This window comes from Rhea pennata, chromosome 2, assembly GCF_028389875.1.
Source record: "Rhea pennata isolate bPtePen1 chromosome 2, bPtePen1.pri, whole genome shotgun sequence".
NCBI classification, from domain to species: domain Eukaryota; kingdom Metazoa; phylum Chordata; class Aves; order Rheiformes; family Rheidae; genus Rhea; species Rhea pennata.
This window is the reverse complement of record NC_084664.1, coordinates 47810346-47828930: the sequence shown is the minus strand read 5'-3', so window position 1 is coordinate 47828930 and position 18585 is coordinate 47810346. Positions and strand designations below refer to the sequence as shown.

Here is an 18585-nt window from a genome sequence, read left to right as displayed (position 1 = left end):
CAGGAAAGGCAAAGTCGTCTGGGTGGGCATAGTTGCAGTCTTTTTCTCTGGGGTAGTGAATGTTTTATAATTTATGGAAAGGAGAACCATGAGAGAAACCACACAGAAGAGCTAACAACCTGGTGGCTAAGACCTGGGATGTGAAGGACCAAAGCTGGCATTCCTGGTCTAAATTGGAGAGAGCAGAGACCTTGCTCTGAACCTCTGATGTCCTAGGGGAACAGCTGGGTTGTTTTCAAACCTTTCCAAGCAGAAGTTTTTATCAAAACTCTGTGACTAACAGACGGTCTGTGTTTCTTGTTTAACCCCGTGAAAAATGCTTTCACTGAAAAATTCCTGACCATCTCTGTACCTGTTGGTACGCAAGAAGTATGACTCTTCACCTGTGCTAACCCACGTGTTTTGTGTAGTTTCCAGCTAAGCGTAGATGTTAGACGCTTTGCACTTCAATCCTAGGCCAAATGCGTCGTTAAATCCTTTCATTTTAGAAGGCATGTGTGGTTTTTATTTTGTTATTTGTTACTTACTTATTTATTTATTTGGAGAAGTTTGGGTTTTTTAAAAATATCTTTGGTAGAAAATAGTGGATGAGACCCTACCCATGTTATATCAATGCGATTCTACTAAAACTGTTCAAGAATTACGGCAGACTAGGTCTCCCAGCACCGGTGAATGCAGACGGCGTCTCACCAGTGTATTCTCAGGAAAGCGATCAGAGATCCAGTGGGATTACGTGAGAGTCTCCCAACACAGGAACAATTTGTTCCAGCCCATACAGTGAATAAAACCAGGCCCCCGAAACTTGAGTTTTGTGACTTGAGACACTCTTTGAATAAAATGAAAGCATTTCTTGCAGAGGAGAGTAAGCTAAAAGAAGGTGCCCAGTGCATTCCGGGCAGGTGTGAACGCTGCTGTATGCCTGAGGTGAGCCGGCACCTTTTTTTTCTCCTGTACCTGACGTTTCCTGCAGGACAGAGTGGGTGGGAGGGTTCCCTTTGTGCTCTCCGGTGTCCTCGTGCAGCCTGCGAGGAGGTGGGTGGCAGCTGCCCCAGATGCTCCTGAAGCTAACTGTGGCTGCTGTCGCTTCCCCAGAGATGCTCTTTTGTTGCAGGAAACTGGGAGCTCCCTTTGCACAAGGGCTCCCAACCGCTTTAGCTCCTGCTTTCTTCATGCTGAGGGCTGAGCATCACTCTTTCCCATCCCACCTGAAGCTATCGCTGTCAAGCTCCTGAATAACATTACCAAGCTTTGCCTGCCCCAGGAGGTGCCAGCACTGTTTGTCCCACTTTTTTTTTTTTTTTTTTCCCCCAGGTTTTCTAAGCCAGGGAGCTTGGGGTTGCTCAAAGGAAACTGTGAATTCTGCAGTCTTGTCGTCTGCCGAGGATCAGATAGAGATCCTCAAGTGCAAATACTGAGTGCCTTCCGCTGCGGTGCCTATTGTTACTGTGTCTTATTGCCTTTCTGAGTGACTGAGATAAACCATATATAAATACTTACCAAGAATAATATTTCTAATTTCTTTTCAAAGTTATAAGCGTGTAAGGGAAATTCAGTCCTGGAACTTCTCAAAGAATTTGTCCATACTGTATATTAGAGATTATCTCAGTAGGATGACTGGGAGACCCTCGAGTCCTGGCCTGTTTCTATGTATGATTTTTTCCAGTGCTTGATAACAGGTCTGTCTGATCATGACTTGAAACTTTGCAAGCTATCTAGTATTTATATCACATAAATAGAAGAGACTACTAATTTCCAGACCATTCATATTAAATGCTTCTCTTCAAGCCACGCTGCAACTAAAGGATTTTGCCAATGTTGTCAAGCTTATGTGTGGAGTCTATAGCCTAAGAAAGAGTGAAAGACCTTTTGGGATCTCCTAACTGTTTTCAAATATCAATTAAACTGAAAACAAGGTGACCTTTGCAATAACTTTTCGTTTGTGGAATAGAGACATGATGGTGTAAAAGCACCGTTAATAATAATAAAAAATTAATAACTTTCTCAGAAGCCACCAAGCAAACTGTAAATTGCTTTCTGCTTGGTAACAAAATTTCATGTAAGGTACTGTATCGTGGACATTTTCTGTCTTGTTAAAATTCAATGGCCTAAAAATAACGCTACCCCTTCACCTCTGTACATTTTGCCATCAGCTGAAAACTGTGATTTTTTTCTAGATTTAATCAGCATTTTGTAATGGCTCCTACTGAAAATAAATCCTCTTCATTTTCACCTGTTGGCCTATAAAAAGCATAGGAAACAAGGGTTTTTCTGATGGTCTGAGAACTTGCTAAAAACATAACAGTCATGGGGAGTATGCTTTGGACAGAATGCCTACACCCTCTGTCTTTTTAAGGGAATTTGCATGTTTTTGGCACTTCAACTGGTACTTTAAAAACACTTAGGGAAACATAATGCCTGTGCAAGTTCTCAGCCCACAATTCTGCAGTCCAGAGTTTTCTCTTTGTTCATGAGGCAGATTTATCATTATTAACTGTTGCATTCCAATGCTGTTTCATGAATGCAATTAAAATATCTCCAGAAGGAATCTTCTTTTGGTGAGAAGATAGTGAATTCTCCACAGTCATTTGACTCATGGCTACTCTTGGTTGCTCTTAGCCTCAAAGATGTTGAGTAACAGGCATTGAAAATTTAGTGGTTTCATGGTACATGTTTATATGTTTGCCAGAAATATGATGAAGAACAGAAAGGTGCCACTTATCCATCTAGGACACTGAGCTAATCTGTGTTAAATGCTGAAGCATAGCCTTGAGGTGAAGAGCTTCAGACCCTGTAGATAATTCTGTTTCCCTGGAGCATGCTGAGAAAGCAGTGTTTATAATCACTTTAAAGCCTTAAACACCAGGTAACAGAGTGAGCTTCTACCTAATCCTTGTTCATCCCTTGAATATGTAATAGCTTCTACTTCTACCAATTTTGATAGGAAAAGAAAAAAAAATCCCCTCAGGCTGGCTCTTTTTCCTCTGTTTCACTTTTCTGCTGAAGTTAGGGAATAGAGAAGAGATCCTCAGCCCCTGCTTTAACTGCTGAATCACTTCTCTCTCTGTGAAAGTGTACTAGATATTTTACTTCATTTTTTGTAACGAGACCAAAAGTAAAAGAAGTGTTACTTGTTTATCGCATGCCTGCTGTTGGACTTAGAAGCTCTCTTCAAGAAAAGAAACGGAGATTTATCGTGGTTGCCGGTATTCTTCATCATGTTTTGGAGCACATTCAAGCTGAATTCTTACCTTCTGAATTCTCAGTTGAAGAGGCTGGGCAAAGCAGGAGTGTGTTGTCTTTGAGGGTCTGAGCCTTCATCATCCGTGTTAGTGGAAGTAGTGTCACTGATTCTGGGTGGCCACTGAATTAAGAACATAGAGCATAAGGCTGATGTCTTAGCAAACAGGCTTGGAGTTGTGTTCCATGTTACCACAGAGTGTGTTACCAGATTTTACTTTGAATGCAGTAGGTTTTGCAGGTACGGAGATGGCTTGTTGGGGTCAAAAACAAGTCAGCCTTTTTCTGATGTCTACAGCATTTTATATCGTGACTTCTTTGACGTTGGCAAGAAACTGCTTCTAGTAGTGTTCTTACCAGTTTCTGTCAAAACTTCACACTTATCTCACACTTCTTAATAGATTTTTAAGGTTCTAAAATTAAACATTGCAGCAGGAATACTCAAGAAGGAGCAGCTTCTAATAAGTGGTAAAATTGAAATGGAGATTAACTCTTGTTTTTATATAGCACCTTATCTCCCAAAGCATTCCCTGAGAGTCAGTGAATTTATTGAATTGTCTGTTCACCACGACTTTTTCTGGCATGAAACACATCATCTGTTTATCAGTGCACAATCCTGCTGCACAGCAAAGTGAGGAAATAAGGCCAGGCTTCCGGCGCTGAGGACCCTGTTAGACTTTCTAGCCCAAAGGTAGGGTAACTGTGAAATATGCTGACAGAGCAGACTGGAGACAAGTTAGACTAATGGGACTAACGCTATCATATGCTGCCTGACTGCTGAGAGAAGCATGAAGAATTTTATGCCATTTGTGGGGTGGTTGGCATTGCTTCTTTCTATATAGATTTTTCTCATGCACTCCAGTGCTCTGACATACTGGCATGATGTATCATCTCAATAATGTGTGAAGACTGGGGAAATTCAGTGTAATGGCTTTATTTCAGTGCACTGGCTGCCAAGGGAAGGATGTCAGTCAATCACAGGCTGGAAAAAGCAAACAGTGTCCTATTGCTATGTGAGACTAAAATTGTTAATGTCACTGTGTGCAGACCTGTGCCTCCGTTCTCATGCACTTGACTCCCTTGAACAGTCATATATTTTACCCATGTTGAGCACAAGTCTAAATCTTGCCACATTTCACACTGGACTGAAAAGAACCATTTTCCCACATTCCAGCAGCAGAACATTGGATATGAGGAGAAGGAATGACAGAGAAACTTTAGTTAATGCCTGAGGAGATCTGCCACACCAATAAAACGATTAAAATTACTTGACTGCCATTAAGTTAACAGTTTATGCACTTAGGAGACTGAACTAAATTAAAGTATGACTATAAAGAGAAGTTTAAAACAGATCATTTAAATGTTTTGCTTATTGAATCTCTTAATGCACTGTTTCCTAAAGCGACTGCTCTTCTGCAAGTGAAGAGAATCACTTTCTGCTCAGAAGAGATGTCAGTGACTTGTTGCAAAGTGCTCTGTTTAAAACATCAGTTATAAACATGCCATTGAACTGACTGGTCATCTTAAGGAAGGAATATTTCATGTTTTATCAGCAGTGGTGAATTCAGGCCACTTTGACAGCAAAAAATTGTTGACATAGGCTGAGCCCCTGAATGAAGGCATCTGATATTCTTTTTCACTTACATTATTCTTATTACGCTTTGCATTACTGTTACCAGAATTATGATTTTTTTGGGGATAATCTAAGAAAAGAGATTAAGAATTGAATTAAATAAATAAGGCTTCTTTCCTTCTCATGATGTTCCTTTCTTGGCATAGTCAGAGCACATTGACAAAACTGTGTGAGGAGACAGCAATGGTAGCACTGGTTTGCATCTGTTCAATGACTGGTAGCAACTGTTTGATGATTAACTGAAGGATTTCAGCTGTTAAAGCTGGCAATCTGACACCTTTTATGAGTACTACAGTAAATCTGTGCTACTAGGAACTACTCTTTTTTTTTCTTTTCCTATTTTTGATTTACTCGATTCTTTGTGTCCTTGCCGATAACTACCACCAAGGCTAATGTGCTATAAGCTCTGAGAAGTGAAGCAAGTGGCTGTCATTTTTTGCTCACAACAGATGTTACTGATCAGGAATCAGACAAAGGATCTCATCACTCTTCCCTGGAGCAATTTAATTTGTCCATTCCATGGCGTAACAGCCACCTCCTGCTCAGTGACTGACATGCCTGAGTCCTACTTCATTTTAGGATCAGTTCCTTTAATCGTGCAGAATTATTAACTTTTTCCTACACCAGGGCAAAGGGATGGAAAAAAGCAAATTACTTCATTACTTAACAGTGTCACCAATAATGCATCACATTGAAAAGTACCAAAAGCCTATTTCCAAAATAGGAAACCCAGCTACTGCGTTTTAAGAAAACTGGAAAGCATCTCTGAGCACGTTTTTGAAGAAATAGCAGTTTAGATTTTATGCTGTCTCTTTAGCAGTTGTAAGGCTTGGAGTTAGGAATATGCAGCATTTAATCCATCATATTCTCATAATGTAACTTTATGATGTGGAAAAGTTGAGGTATTTGTGAAACATGTGGTTTGCCTTGGATCTAGCTGGCAACTCCTTAATGATGCGGGTTGTCCAAATGAGTAATTATTGAGGGTGTTGCTTTTCCTTTGAGTTTACTAAAACTATTGCTCTGCTGCTGTTGTATTGTGCTGGATTGGAACAGCTGGAAATGGAAATTCTGTAGTTATTTATCCACTTATTAGTCTAGGTAAGCACAAAGTGAATTATCTCATACCACTGCACCTGTATTATTAGCATATATCCAAAATCCAGACCATGTGTTTTATTAGGAGGAACTGTGATCTTTTTCTGTCTTCTATAACCTCTCTGCTAAATTTAAGAGAGGTTTAATATTGCTGTGGAAAGGGAGTTCTTTGTGTATTTAAATGCAAAAATTAAAATTGCATGGTGATAGAAAAAGAGCTGAAGGTGTCTTTGTGATTGTTGATCTTGCCCTTGTTACATGAAATTAATGACTTCTAAGAGGTGAATAAGTGCTCTAAAGTAATTAAATTATCATTAGGTTCAAAAGGCCACCCGCTGGTCCACCACAATAATGGATTGTGTATGTGGCAAGTCATACCCAAGCCAAACTAGAATGTGTTAGCTAAAGTTGTCTTAGTTGCTCTAAAAACATGTCCTGCTTCAGTAACTGTGGATAAGCTGAAGGGAATTATCTTGCTGAGGCAGGATATTCAAGGCCCGCCTGGATGCAACCCTGTCTAACATGCTCTAGGTGACCCTGCTGAGCAAGGAGGTTGGACTAGATGATCTCCAGAGGTCCCTTCCAACCTTACCGATTCTGTGATTCTATGATCATACTAGACTTTTTGCCCTCAGAGTTCTCATTAAATTTTTAATATCTATAACAGGAAAATAAGACTAGCTTGATGATATGAAGAAGTCTTGTAGGAATTTAGTTAAAACTTACTTGGATCCTTATGGCATATATAAGATTTTTCTCTTCTGAAATTCTTTCTGGCCAAATTCATCCTTAATGTAGCTCCATTGATCATAGCTGAATTGTGTTGTAGAACTCTTAATAAGTCCAATATTCTAATGAATTCTTCATTCCAGTGGAGCCAGTTGTGACTTGATCTCTCTCAGCCTTTCTCTGTTGATTACGTGCTCTCCTTGCCTTGGTTTATGCATTCACACATTGTGCTACTAAAAACTGCTGTTGTGAGGTCCTTAGAATTGTCTTTCAAGCGTTGGTTAGTGATGTGTCCCCCGTACAAGATTGTTGTTTTGCCAGTGTACAGCTCCTGACAGACTAATGTACTCAAGAGGGAGCAGTCATCACTCACCCTGCAAAGGAGACTGGGACAGTTGCTGATATTCCTATCAATTGCTGCATAAGACTTGCTAGAAAGGAGAGACAAGATAAGCTGGCCGCATTTTGTGCATGTGCCCAGCCCTGCACAGAAACAGGACCTGCTGCTACCCATACAAATGATAGTATCCATGGCCATAATCACATCTGTTACTCCTGATAAGTAAGCAAACTGTATTTGAGAAACTCATTGTAGTTCATCACTGGTAGAAAAAGAAGCCACTTATGTGACCTCTCTTCCTTTTGGCAGGTTGACAGGACAGAAGTGATTCGAACCTGCATAAATCCTGTCTTCTCCAAGCTGTTCACGGTGGACTTCTATTTTGAAGAGGTGCAGCGGTTGCGGTTTGAGGTCCATGACATTAGCAGCAATCACAATGGACTGAAGGAAGCAGATTTTCTTGGTGGCATGGAATGCACTCTTGGACAAGTAGGTCTTTTTGCCTTATTTTTCCCCTGATTATTCTTCTTTTGTTCATGTGAGAAATACATAGCTTAGTTAACAGACAGATGGGTGAAATTTGTTATTCATGACAAAATTCTTAATCAATGCCTTGAGCTGGATAATTAAGAACTACTGCTGGTTTGACTTACTGCTGCAGTGTAGCTTCAAGTCAGCCAGTGCTTTAGGAAGCTGAGCATCAACAATTGGTCATGTACAGTAAGAGCACAGGTTCATTACACCAGTGTTGTGAGACAGAGAAAGAGCTGAGGAGAAATTACTGTCTCTAACACTATATGGAATTTAAAGCAAGTTCCCAGGCCAAGGAATGTGTTTTATTCCTGTAAGGTAGTGTCTAGTGATGTGGCAAATAGAGAGATAGGCTTGGATTCGTTTCCCTGACTCTGCGTCATCCTGAAGTTAGGTGTCTAGGCCTAACTTTTACTATTTTAATTTCCATCTTTAGTCAGTAAGAGAAACAGACAGTTCCAGTAGGTGATTCATTCCACCTGAGGCACCCATCATAGATTAGGATAAATTGCCTTCAGGAGATACCTGTCTTTCCCCATCAGTTATCAAGGAAGTCTAGACAGCTGGCTTAGAGTAGATACTGAACTTTTTAGATGACTAAATTTAAAAGTGATCAGTCCTACTGAAAGGATCGATATCTAGCAGTTGGCAGAACCAGGGCTGCAGCAAATTCCTACATTGCTGACTGGTAGAATGATACAGTGTCCCAGGTATCACAGAGTTTATTTCTAACAGGCAGACTTTGTGTTATGCAGCATCTCATAACACAGATCTCAGCTCTGGCCATAATAGCAATACTGAGGATCGTCTCACTTCCACTGAGCTGAGTGTAAATTGGCAGTCCGCTCTGTGGTCTGGGGTAGTGTACGTGTCAGGAGAGCTCTCGTTTAGGTTATCCTTAGTGGTGCTTCCACATAAGCTTGCAACCTGAACATGATTGCTTGGCACGGAAAACACTGCAAAGCTTTTGCTTCCTGTTTCTTACCTTTTGTTGGTCCTCCTTCACCCCACATGGATCCCTTTTTTCTTTCTCTCGCCTTTCTGTTACTCAGTAAATGGCAAAGCCCTAGGGCCGAACATGCTGAAAGAGGGAAACTCTCCTCACTGAGAGAATTAATAAGAAATACATATATTTGCTGACTTGAAAACTCAACAGGTATTGGTATTTAGGATCTTTAGAATACATAGTGAAGACTGTTCTTCCTGACAAACTTCTTGTGGATGTTCTGTGGTCTCAATCAATGAAAATAAGTTATCCCTATAACACCAAGAAGTGTGGAAAACATAGAAAAAAGTCATTACAGTGTTTTTCTCTCTTAATTGGCTTAAAAGTGAAGGAAAATATGTCATTGCTGCTGCATGTATTTAAAACATGTCTTTATAATGATTTGATCTCTATAAATAGTATGCGGCTGGGTTGGTTGCAGTGTAATTTTAATGGTAACTAAGAAAAAATAACAGTGTGAAATCTGATAGCACAACTTCAGCCTTGCAGTCTCTGATAACATTAAGACATTTTTTGGTGGTGGTGTTTTTGTCCCAATTTTCTAGTTTTTCAACTTTGAAAAAATCTTAAACTCATTTAAAAATCAAAATGTTAGCAGCATTGGAATTGTCATCCAAGCCAAGCCAGTTTCGAGGAGTCCAGAGCTCAAGATCTTGCGACACAGGCTGCACATACAGAGCTTACTCCCATACATAGAAGTTCTATGTAATTACTGCATTTTTTTATTATTATAACAGAACCATGGCTTTTCTTGAGCTAATTTTGACATGAGTTTGTTGCTCTACACCAATTTCGTGGCTGAATAAAACATTGTGATTTTGTATGTGCCTGTCTGTCAGTTCACTTACATGTTGCAGGTAGATCTCACCTGAGACAAGCAAGCAGACTTTGGATGTCCACCCATAAATATGTCAACTTCCATTCCTCTGTTTCAGATAATAGTTGATCACTAAGGAATTTGCTACTACCCGAGCCTGTTAGTTCATCAGTTAGATGTGTGGTAAACCTACAGTTTTACCTGAATCATGTAATACTCCTGCCTAAAACAAGATTAGTATGAATAACAAGTACTGGGAAACGCAGTAGCATGGTAGTTGGAGAGAAGAGGTTTCTCTTTCTTCAGGAGCACTGATTTCTCTAAATCTTATGTGCAGCCTATCCGATAGATACAGTCATATGAGAAATTTGGGGTCTTGGATGGGAAAGATGGGGAGCTGTGGCCATTAAGGAGGTGCCGTCTTTAATGGTCTTCTCCCAAATACTGAAATAAATGTGTCCCAAGAGAGTGATAAGGGCAGTGACTGGTACCCTGCTAGCTCCTGAACATCCACTGTCTAGGGACACGCTACTGGATTTTTAGCAAGAACTTTGTCTACTGCTTTTGCAGAGTCAAGCCAATTCTGTATCTGCCTTTAATGGTAAATACAGCCATTAGCAACGTTCTGACATGCCATCATCAGTTATACCTGAATGCAGAGAGTAGATTTGCCAGCAGGCATTTCATATGCTGCACTATTTATACGCAAATACAACAAATGATCATGGATATATACCTGCTGTGTGTAATTAAGAAAAAGTCAATGTTCTAAATAGAGACATTTCCTTAAAGTAGTTATGCTCAAGAGTTGTCCTTTCAAATAAAACAATAGCAGATATCTCTTGAAGAAGTTGGGAAAGGTTTGTTTGTTTGTTTTTAAGCACTTAAGAGAGTCTGTTCCTTCCGTTTGTGCTTCTGGCATCATTCAACTGATTGCATGCTTCCACTCTGAGAAGCTCCAGTTACCTTCCAGTTTCCCAGCATCTTCAGCGTGTCCTTCAGAGTGCAATTAAGGAACGTGCTGAATTACAGAATATTAACAGGTATAGTACAAAAGTTAGTTGCCCATTGAAATGATAGTCAGATGAAAAAAACCCTAAAATATTATAGAAGATACTGAAATGGAAAGATCAACTAAATTTTTCTCAGTTGGTAGCATCTTCTTAAAATATGGTCTGCCTTTATATGATATGACATAGAAGATAATATAAAATGGAGTTTCTTGAACTATTTTACATCAACAGGATGTACCATACTACAATTAATTATATTTCCTAGTATGTGCTAGTTGTTTTTTAAGCGAAGTGACAGCATTAAATGGTAGGTTTGTGTAATTATTTTTAAAGATTATTGATTGTTAAATATATTTTTCTCATTTTAATATATATTTTTGAATAAGTGCATAAAATTAGTATCTAAGAATAACACTCATCTGCAGCTAAGGGAGTTGTACAGTCATATGGTATCTATTTAAGCAAGGATTCTATACTGTATTGTGGTTCCAATCTCATAGAGATTACTTTGCATTTGAAGCATTTATAATATATATTTGAAGCATATATAACATATTTTATATATGCTTATAATGATATATATTATACTATAAGTATGATTAAAGGACAGCTTTTCTTTTCCAGTGGTGTCCTTTTTTAGAAAGAACAGAAAATGAAACATCCTTTATCTAGAGACATTTGTGAAATAAATTCTTTGGATTCTTTCCAAAGGCCTTTGCTTGATTTAGGAATAGAGTCATAAAAACACGAGATAATTCTAAAGAACCAAAGTTTACCTTTCCAGATTTTTACCTTGATTTTAGATATCTGAGTACAAAATCCCTACCAGAATTAGAATATGCAACCAGCTTTTTCCATAGAGCTGTTAATCTTCCCAGAACTGTTAATTCTTGGGATTGAGGCTGAGCTTGGATAATTTCATCCTACCTGAAATAACCTGGAGGAAGATATGACCTCTAGAGGTCTTGAGTCCAATCCCCTACTCAAAACAGGTTGGGTTGGAGCAAGTTTCTCAGGGTCATGTCCAGTTGAGTTTTCAGTGTCTCCAAGGATGGAAATCCCACATCTTCTCTAGACCTTTGTCCCAGGGCTTGGCCACCCTCCCAGTAATTATGCCTTCCTGTCCTTCAGGTGTGCCAGTACCTATGGCAGGAAAAAAGAAAAGCATAGACTTAATGAACCCCAGTTCCTGTCTCCTATGGAAACTTTGAAATTGAGGCTTTCATTTACAAGTACTTGTAGTAGCCTTCAGGTTGCAAAAATAAAATAAAATAATAAACTAAATTGTTGAATCAAGAGTAAACAAATGAGGAATGGCTTAGCCATAACTAATCCTGCTTTGGGATGAAAGGAATAATAGCAACCTTCTTAACTGCTGTTGCAGGTGATTGCTCTCTCCCTTTGGAGCAGAAGTGTTGGGGCAGAGCAGTAGTTTGACACTGTGCTTTCTACTGCAACATAAATGGCTTGGGATGCCCCAGCAGGCTCTGGATCTATTGTCTAGTCTTCTGGCTCTGGATTTCAGTCTGAATAGTTGCTATTCTTCAAACAGAAGCTGCTAAGCAGAGGATGAAAAGTATATCTTTGTAGGATAACTGCCTTTTTCCTTTCCTATATGCTTCGATTAGCAGTGAAATTGTGAACAGTAACGTTTTAACTGCTGTGTATTAATAATATATAATACACACTACGTAATATAAAATGCTTTAACACATATGATATATATAATACATATTAATAATATATTAATAACATAGATCAGCTGCTATATATTAATAACATGTTAAAAATAGTATTTTGGGACACGAGGTTTAACACTGCATCAAAATGCCCTCTTGGTTTCAGACAGGTGCTTTAGATGCTAGGAATCAGTTCATCCTAATTTCAGGTTTGTCTGTAACCATAAGGACAATAATTTTTCTTCCCTTTCCTTTTCATTTTCCCTTTTCCCATCCCTAGGAGAAGTGTTCACGCACTTTCCTGGCAGATCGCTCCCGACTGAATTGCCCATATAATCACTGCAGTCTTTGTCTTCTTGTAGCTATTTGGTCACTCAGAATAGCTGCGATCGTTTATAACAAGGGGCAGGAAACAGATTTTTTTTTTCTGTCCATCAAAACCTAATGAAAAAAATATCGTAGACAAACACCGTCAAAACATCAATAGCCTAATTATCAGGATATTCAGCTAGGATGGGGTAGCTGCAAATTCAAACCCTTTTCTGCTTTTGTATTACTGCCTGTGTGTTTTCTGAATCTCTCTAAAGCTCTCTTATTAGAATTGTGCTATTTTATATTGTATTAAATTTATAATGCATTAAAATTATATTATTTAGTATAATAGGGGCTTAAACTTTCTAATATCAAAAGTTTACTTCTTAACCACACGGGAATTAAGTGTTAGGAGGTTGGCACAGAAACTTTTTTTTCTCTGAAGTTTTGCCCAGATGCCCCAGGCTGATAGCTAGAGCTCACAAAAATGGTTTCAGTGAAAAATCATTTTCTGACAAGAACTAAACGAAATTTTACTGTCAAGATGGTCGTGATTCCTGTTCAGTTGTGCTTGCAGCATCTTTAAATGACAGGAACCAGTGAAGTTGTTATTTCCTAACTGCTGTGAACCAGCCCAGCTCTGCCAGTGATGGGAGTAGCTTGTCTTCCATTACTTACCATAGCTGGTCTCTGCCATTTGTAAATCTGTGATTCCATGCCTTATTTGGTTTCTTTTAATTTAGAGAAAAGTTAAAATATTGTTACAATTCACAGCTCCTTTACTTGTTCAACAAGTATGGAACCTGTAGAGAAAACACTACAGAGAAAAAATCTTTTCCTGTCAAGGACCTGTTTGAGTATTGTTTAAGGGATTTAATATCTCTCACAAATGCACCCATGTACAAGTTATATTGAAAATCTTTCTTCTCAGTAAGAAATATTACCGTCTCTGGTAATACTTTTAATGGTCTCATTAGCAGGTTATAGACTTGAAAATTCTGACTGGTTATTAATACGGTTTCAGCCATTGCAAATCCCCTTGCTCTTGTATTGGAGAAAGGCTAGAAGAGCCATGGTTGCACTCAAATTATTTTAATTGAAATAGTCTGTATGAGAATAACTGTTTAATAGACTGTTGATTGCTTCTGTGGGGCAAAAGATACAAAGTTGGAATTTTTGAGGTATTTGGATATCTAAGTCTCATTAGGTGTCTGTGTGCTCCTTAGGTATCTAAATACCTTGAAATGCTTGGTCTTTGATCTCCTCCATATGATATTGCTCTATTCATTAGTGGGATGAATGATGTATTTGATTAGAAAAGAATATCATTTTCTACCAGGGCTGACTCAGAGCACAAGCATATCATCCATGCAGCGCTTTCCCTAACTTTCTGTCACCATTTCAACACCTAAGTTATCCCCAGGGAGCCTTTGGTTTGCCTTTTGACGTTGCAACGTGATCTCTGAAGCTGTAAGATTTTCAGTTATAGGTTAATATTGCCAATCAAAGTTAATGGAATTACTTGTACAGTTTGTACTGCTTTGTTTTACCTATGCTATCTTTTGTTTCAATTACTGCAGCAGTTTAGAAAACTAATTTAAAATTTATTTTTGTATTATATTGAGTTATTATTGTAACTAATTGTAAAAGAGATGAATACAATACATACTAATTAAATTCAAAGATATTTTATGCCATCGATAAGCTATTTCCTGTAATATTATTATTGCTTATTGTGATATAGATGTCTTTTCTTCTCAGTGTTCTGTTTTGATTTGACTATTTTCAGGTACAGATCTTTAACAAAGACAGAGAGAACTGTAATTCAGCTGCAGAGAGACTGTGAACTGATCAATACTGTAGGGATCAAAAGAAATCCTGAAGAGTAGTGAGTATAGTACAGAAAGTATCAGGTATAAGGGAATGATGGTTACAGCAGTCTAACTGGCACTACCAAAACGAAACAAGAAATTTTGTGAGCAGGAATGAAGCTTTCTTTATTATGGACATACATTCGGTATCTGTGAAGGGGTGAACTCAGTCCTGAAACCTTCATGAGGGCAGAGTAAGGTCCCTGATAACCACCTGCTGTCTGGTCTCTCTTCATGTTGAAATGGAGGATGTTTGAGGCATCTCTGGCCCTCTCTTAGTTTGTGGAAATTATTTGATGGGTTCCAAAGAAGCTAGGAATTAGCCAGCAAGACAGACACATGGGCATCTCAGTCCTGTGACTCTTGCTTCGTCATATAGACTAAAGAAAAATGTGTGAAGGAGAAGCACTCTTTAGACTGTGAGTCAGAGCTACCTTTATTCTTCTACTCTTGCTTAAATCGATCATTTGTGTGCACAGGTAAAACGTGAGTAAATTCCGTCAGTTTATTTCTGTGTATTTAGAAGTTTACAGCTGACTTAAATGAGCAAGAGCGTACTAATATTTTAAGTGACAAGCTTTAAGGTATATTTTGCAAATGTTAAATCTCTAAGCATTTGTCTTGTTGTACCATTCTACCTACATCAATATCATGAAAGTATCAGAGCCCTTCAGTTGGGAGACAGTATGGCTGTGAAAAGGGTACTTGGTGTGGTGTGCTTTTATTCATGCAAGAAAGGGAGACCTCAGGAGAGTGTATCCCCTAACTAATAAACACTTTTGATGTGGTTGTTGTCCAGAGTTTTACATAGCATAGACTCCTTCTCTTGCTATATATTGGAAGTGAAAATGTTTTTGGAAATGCAGCCAAGTCATTTTAATTATGACTGTTAAAATCACTGCCACAACCTGGCAAGTTTAGCAATTGCTTGTCAAGAAAAGAAGAGAGCTTAGATAAAAGATGCTTTAGGTTAAGCCAGCTGTGTATTTTAGCGCCTTTTGTGGAAAACAGTTCTGAGAGCTGTATCATTAGGAGGCTCTGAAAAAAACATTCAAATCAACTGTTGTTTTTATAAAGGTGGGTTGCTGTTGCAATCTGAACTCGGGCACTAAAATTTCACAAGCACTTGTCTCACTTCTTGGATCTAAGCAATGCTGAGCACAACATGGTACTAGCAACTAAAAAACTTACCACTTCTAGTGGAGGAAGAGAGCAGTTAAAAGGCCCCCCATATCAGATCCTCTCCAAGAATGTGGAGGAGAGCCCAAGAAGCCTTAAATATTATTCATACTCTCTATCCAGGCAGTGGGGTGCCAGTGAAGAGGATGACAATAAGACAGAGACAAATTTCTGGTAAGCTGTACTTGAAGCACTTGATATTTTAGTAGCTAATAGTTAGCTCAGCTGGAGAGGAACTGCTATGACACTGTACTACAGGAGTTTGAAGAATCCCCTTTGAAAAGGAATGTGTTTGATTACATTTTTAAATTAAAACAAAATGAAAATATGGAAGGCTCATGTAAGGCTGAAGACTCTTGTCAGATTTGAGTGTTAGCTGAGCCCATTTTAAGACACCAACTCATAACTAATAACTGGGGCAAAATACGTGGAAAAGACAACTGTGGGATACAGATTTAACCTTTGCTAAAATAATTAGAATTACAGAGCTGAAATCACCCAATCCTGGTTGAAATTTAAGGAGGGAGGGAGAAACAGAAGTATGATTGTGTGAAATGTAAAGCATTATAACACAAAGAAAAGCATTTTGGGCAGAATGTGCAGACTCATAGCTGGCCTCACAAACTCCACCACAGGGAGATATGGCCACTGTTAAAAACAAAGTAGTGCCATGTTTGAAAAAAAGATGTCAGTGATTAAGTGGAATGCACCACTTGGGAAGAGTGTGCATAGTGCAAAAAGAAAGATGAGCAAATTAGCTCAGAGAGGTTCAATAGAGTAATCAGTAGGTAATACCACAGCTGAAGGTGCGTGGGGTGGCAGTCCAAAACCAACTGGAATGTTTGTGAGCCTTAGGTTGGACACTGATCCATGAACTACATAGACAAATTGAGTGGACAAACCTCAGAGCTTACAGTGTTCGTTCTGCAGCTAGAGGGGTAGTTCAACTGCAAATCTGGAAAGATGCAAATTGAAATAGTGCCTAAGGAGGAGGGGAAGGTAATGTTTGTTCAGTTAAAAACCCTATCAAACTGTGGAGCTGATCGAGGATATATATCTTCTGGAGAGGAGTTAGATGTCTGAAGAAGAATTTATAGATATTTACCAGAGTTGATGAGAGATTTTTTTTGAAAGAGTATGCTAGCTACTTTTCTGTGCTTGATGTATCTGCAGGATACTGGTGAAGCTGTCAGAAAAACAGACTTCCTGCTTCTATGTATACCATCTTTGGTGGGAGATTGTTTTGTGTGTGGCACCAAAGGCATTTCACTGGGTGAGAAAATGCATCTGATGTGAAGATTCAGTTCATGTTGAAGGCATTTGAGTCAAGGGAAAAACACTGGAAAAAATGACTAGATGCTCTTAGCAGACCTGAGAAGAGTTGGGTCTGCTATAATAAAGCTAAGCAACTATGCAAATTCCATGAAACTGGAATAACACATCTGGGAGAAAAATTAACTGAGGTGCTGGGAGAAGACTGTAAGGCTTAAACTATTTATCTGACTATCCCCACTGGTGAGGAAGAGATAAAAAGATTTCTTGGAGTTGTGGATTGTGGATGTAAACTGGTGCCTAACCTAACTGCCTGAATAAGTAAATTTGGACCTTCTGCAAAGAGGTCCAGTGGTCATAAGAAGCCAGTCTGAATTAAGATTTTGAGAAACTGAAGGAGTTATTTTTAAAAATGATCCTAATCTCTATTGTTTTAGCAGTAAGCAGAAAACTAAGTTGCATACACCCTTACATGCCACTAAGGGGGGTATTTATCCAGTCTTTGGTGCAGTCAGAATCAGAGACCAGTGGTTCATATGTCACAAAAGCCAGGTGTCATAGTGCATAAATTGAAAAGGAGCTATGGCCATAACCCTTGGAAGTTTCAGTCTTTATTTATGGGAGGTCTGTGTTAGCGGAAACAAATCGTAGATTCTTAACTGCCATTGCCAATAGGCTCTGGCAAATATCCCTGGCAATACAGAGATAATCTTTTAGCTATAATTTATGATTTTAAGTGGAGCACAAATTTCTGAGAGATACATTGATTGAAAGAACACATTCAAAAGCCTTTAAGAAAAGAATACTGATGTTGTGTCCAGAACTAGGTATTATATGTATCTGTTTAATTCAAGCAAAGAAAAAAAATTCAACTTCTTTTGATCTCAGACAAAATGTGGAGTCAGGCCTCCCGCTCAGGGTGACACCTTGTAAAACCTAGTCAATACCATCTAAAAAACTTGGTCCAGCTCCAGCTGTCACATCAAACAGGACTTCTTCATTAGTTTGCATTATAAGCATTGGGAATTCTCTATGATATTGTTGAAAGTTATCCTGGTATTTGGTTAAGAAAGAAGCACATGGAGAAATGTACTTTTAAGAGGTTTCTGCACAGGCCGAGTAGAATGGATCATTAGAACTCATCTTACGCAGTGCTCATTAGTCACAGCTGAGACATAGAAGACAACAAACCTTTATCAGAGTCCTTGTCTCTGAGTGACTATTGAGGAATACACTGTACACAGATAGTGTCAATGTCTGGGTGCATTTTCCCAAAATGTTTTATCTGTTTATGCTTTTTAAAAGGCAGAGCACCTTTAATATTTTTTAAATTGGAGATAGGATCAAAGGGAAACATGTACATCCAGATCCAGACCTGTTCAAGACTGTCCTTAGCCAATTTGGCTTGTATTTAATAGGGCAAATTTAGATTGTCTTCAAGGGATTTCAGATTTTCCACCTTCCATCTTACCAAAGGTGCAATATCCCTTAGCATTTCAGGTCCAGAAATCTAGTTCAGATGACTTTGACTTGTATATTTACTGAAGTATCACTTTACGTGCCTGTACTCTCTAAAACAGAGCAGCAGTGATTCCTATTCCCACCTCTCACAAGTGTATTCAGTATGATACATATTATTGGGCATGTAACTGTCTTAGACTACAACTGTGAAGTAGTCTATCTCTGTGGCCAGAATGGGCAGAGAGCATCTTAACCTTACTTCTTAAGTATCTCTCTGGGGCTTCTACATCCACTTGTTCCCTCCTGGATCACGCTTCTGATATAATGTTCATGAAAAAACATGTTCTGGGAATTTAATGTGGTTTACCATGTCTGAACTGAGTTATACTATCTGTATTTTAGGGGGA

At 38.7% G+C, this 18585-nt stretch overlaps 1 protein-coding gene across 1 annotated transcript in view; it reads left to right on the top strand.

The window, feature by feature from the left end:
- CPNE4 (copine 4) overlaps positions 1-18585 on the top strand; it is a 182320-nt gene that overhangs the window by 61377 nt on the left and 102358 nt on the right. The window contains exon 2 of the mRNA XM_062567862.1: positions 7347-7526. Coding sequence (XP_062423846.1) covers positions 7347-7526 — 180 coding nt within the window. The remainder of the gene's footprint in view (positions 1-7346; positions 7527-18585) is intronic.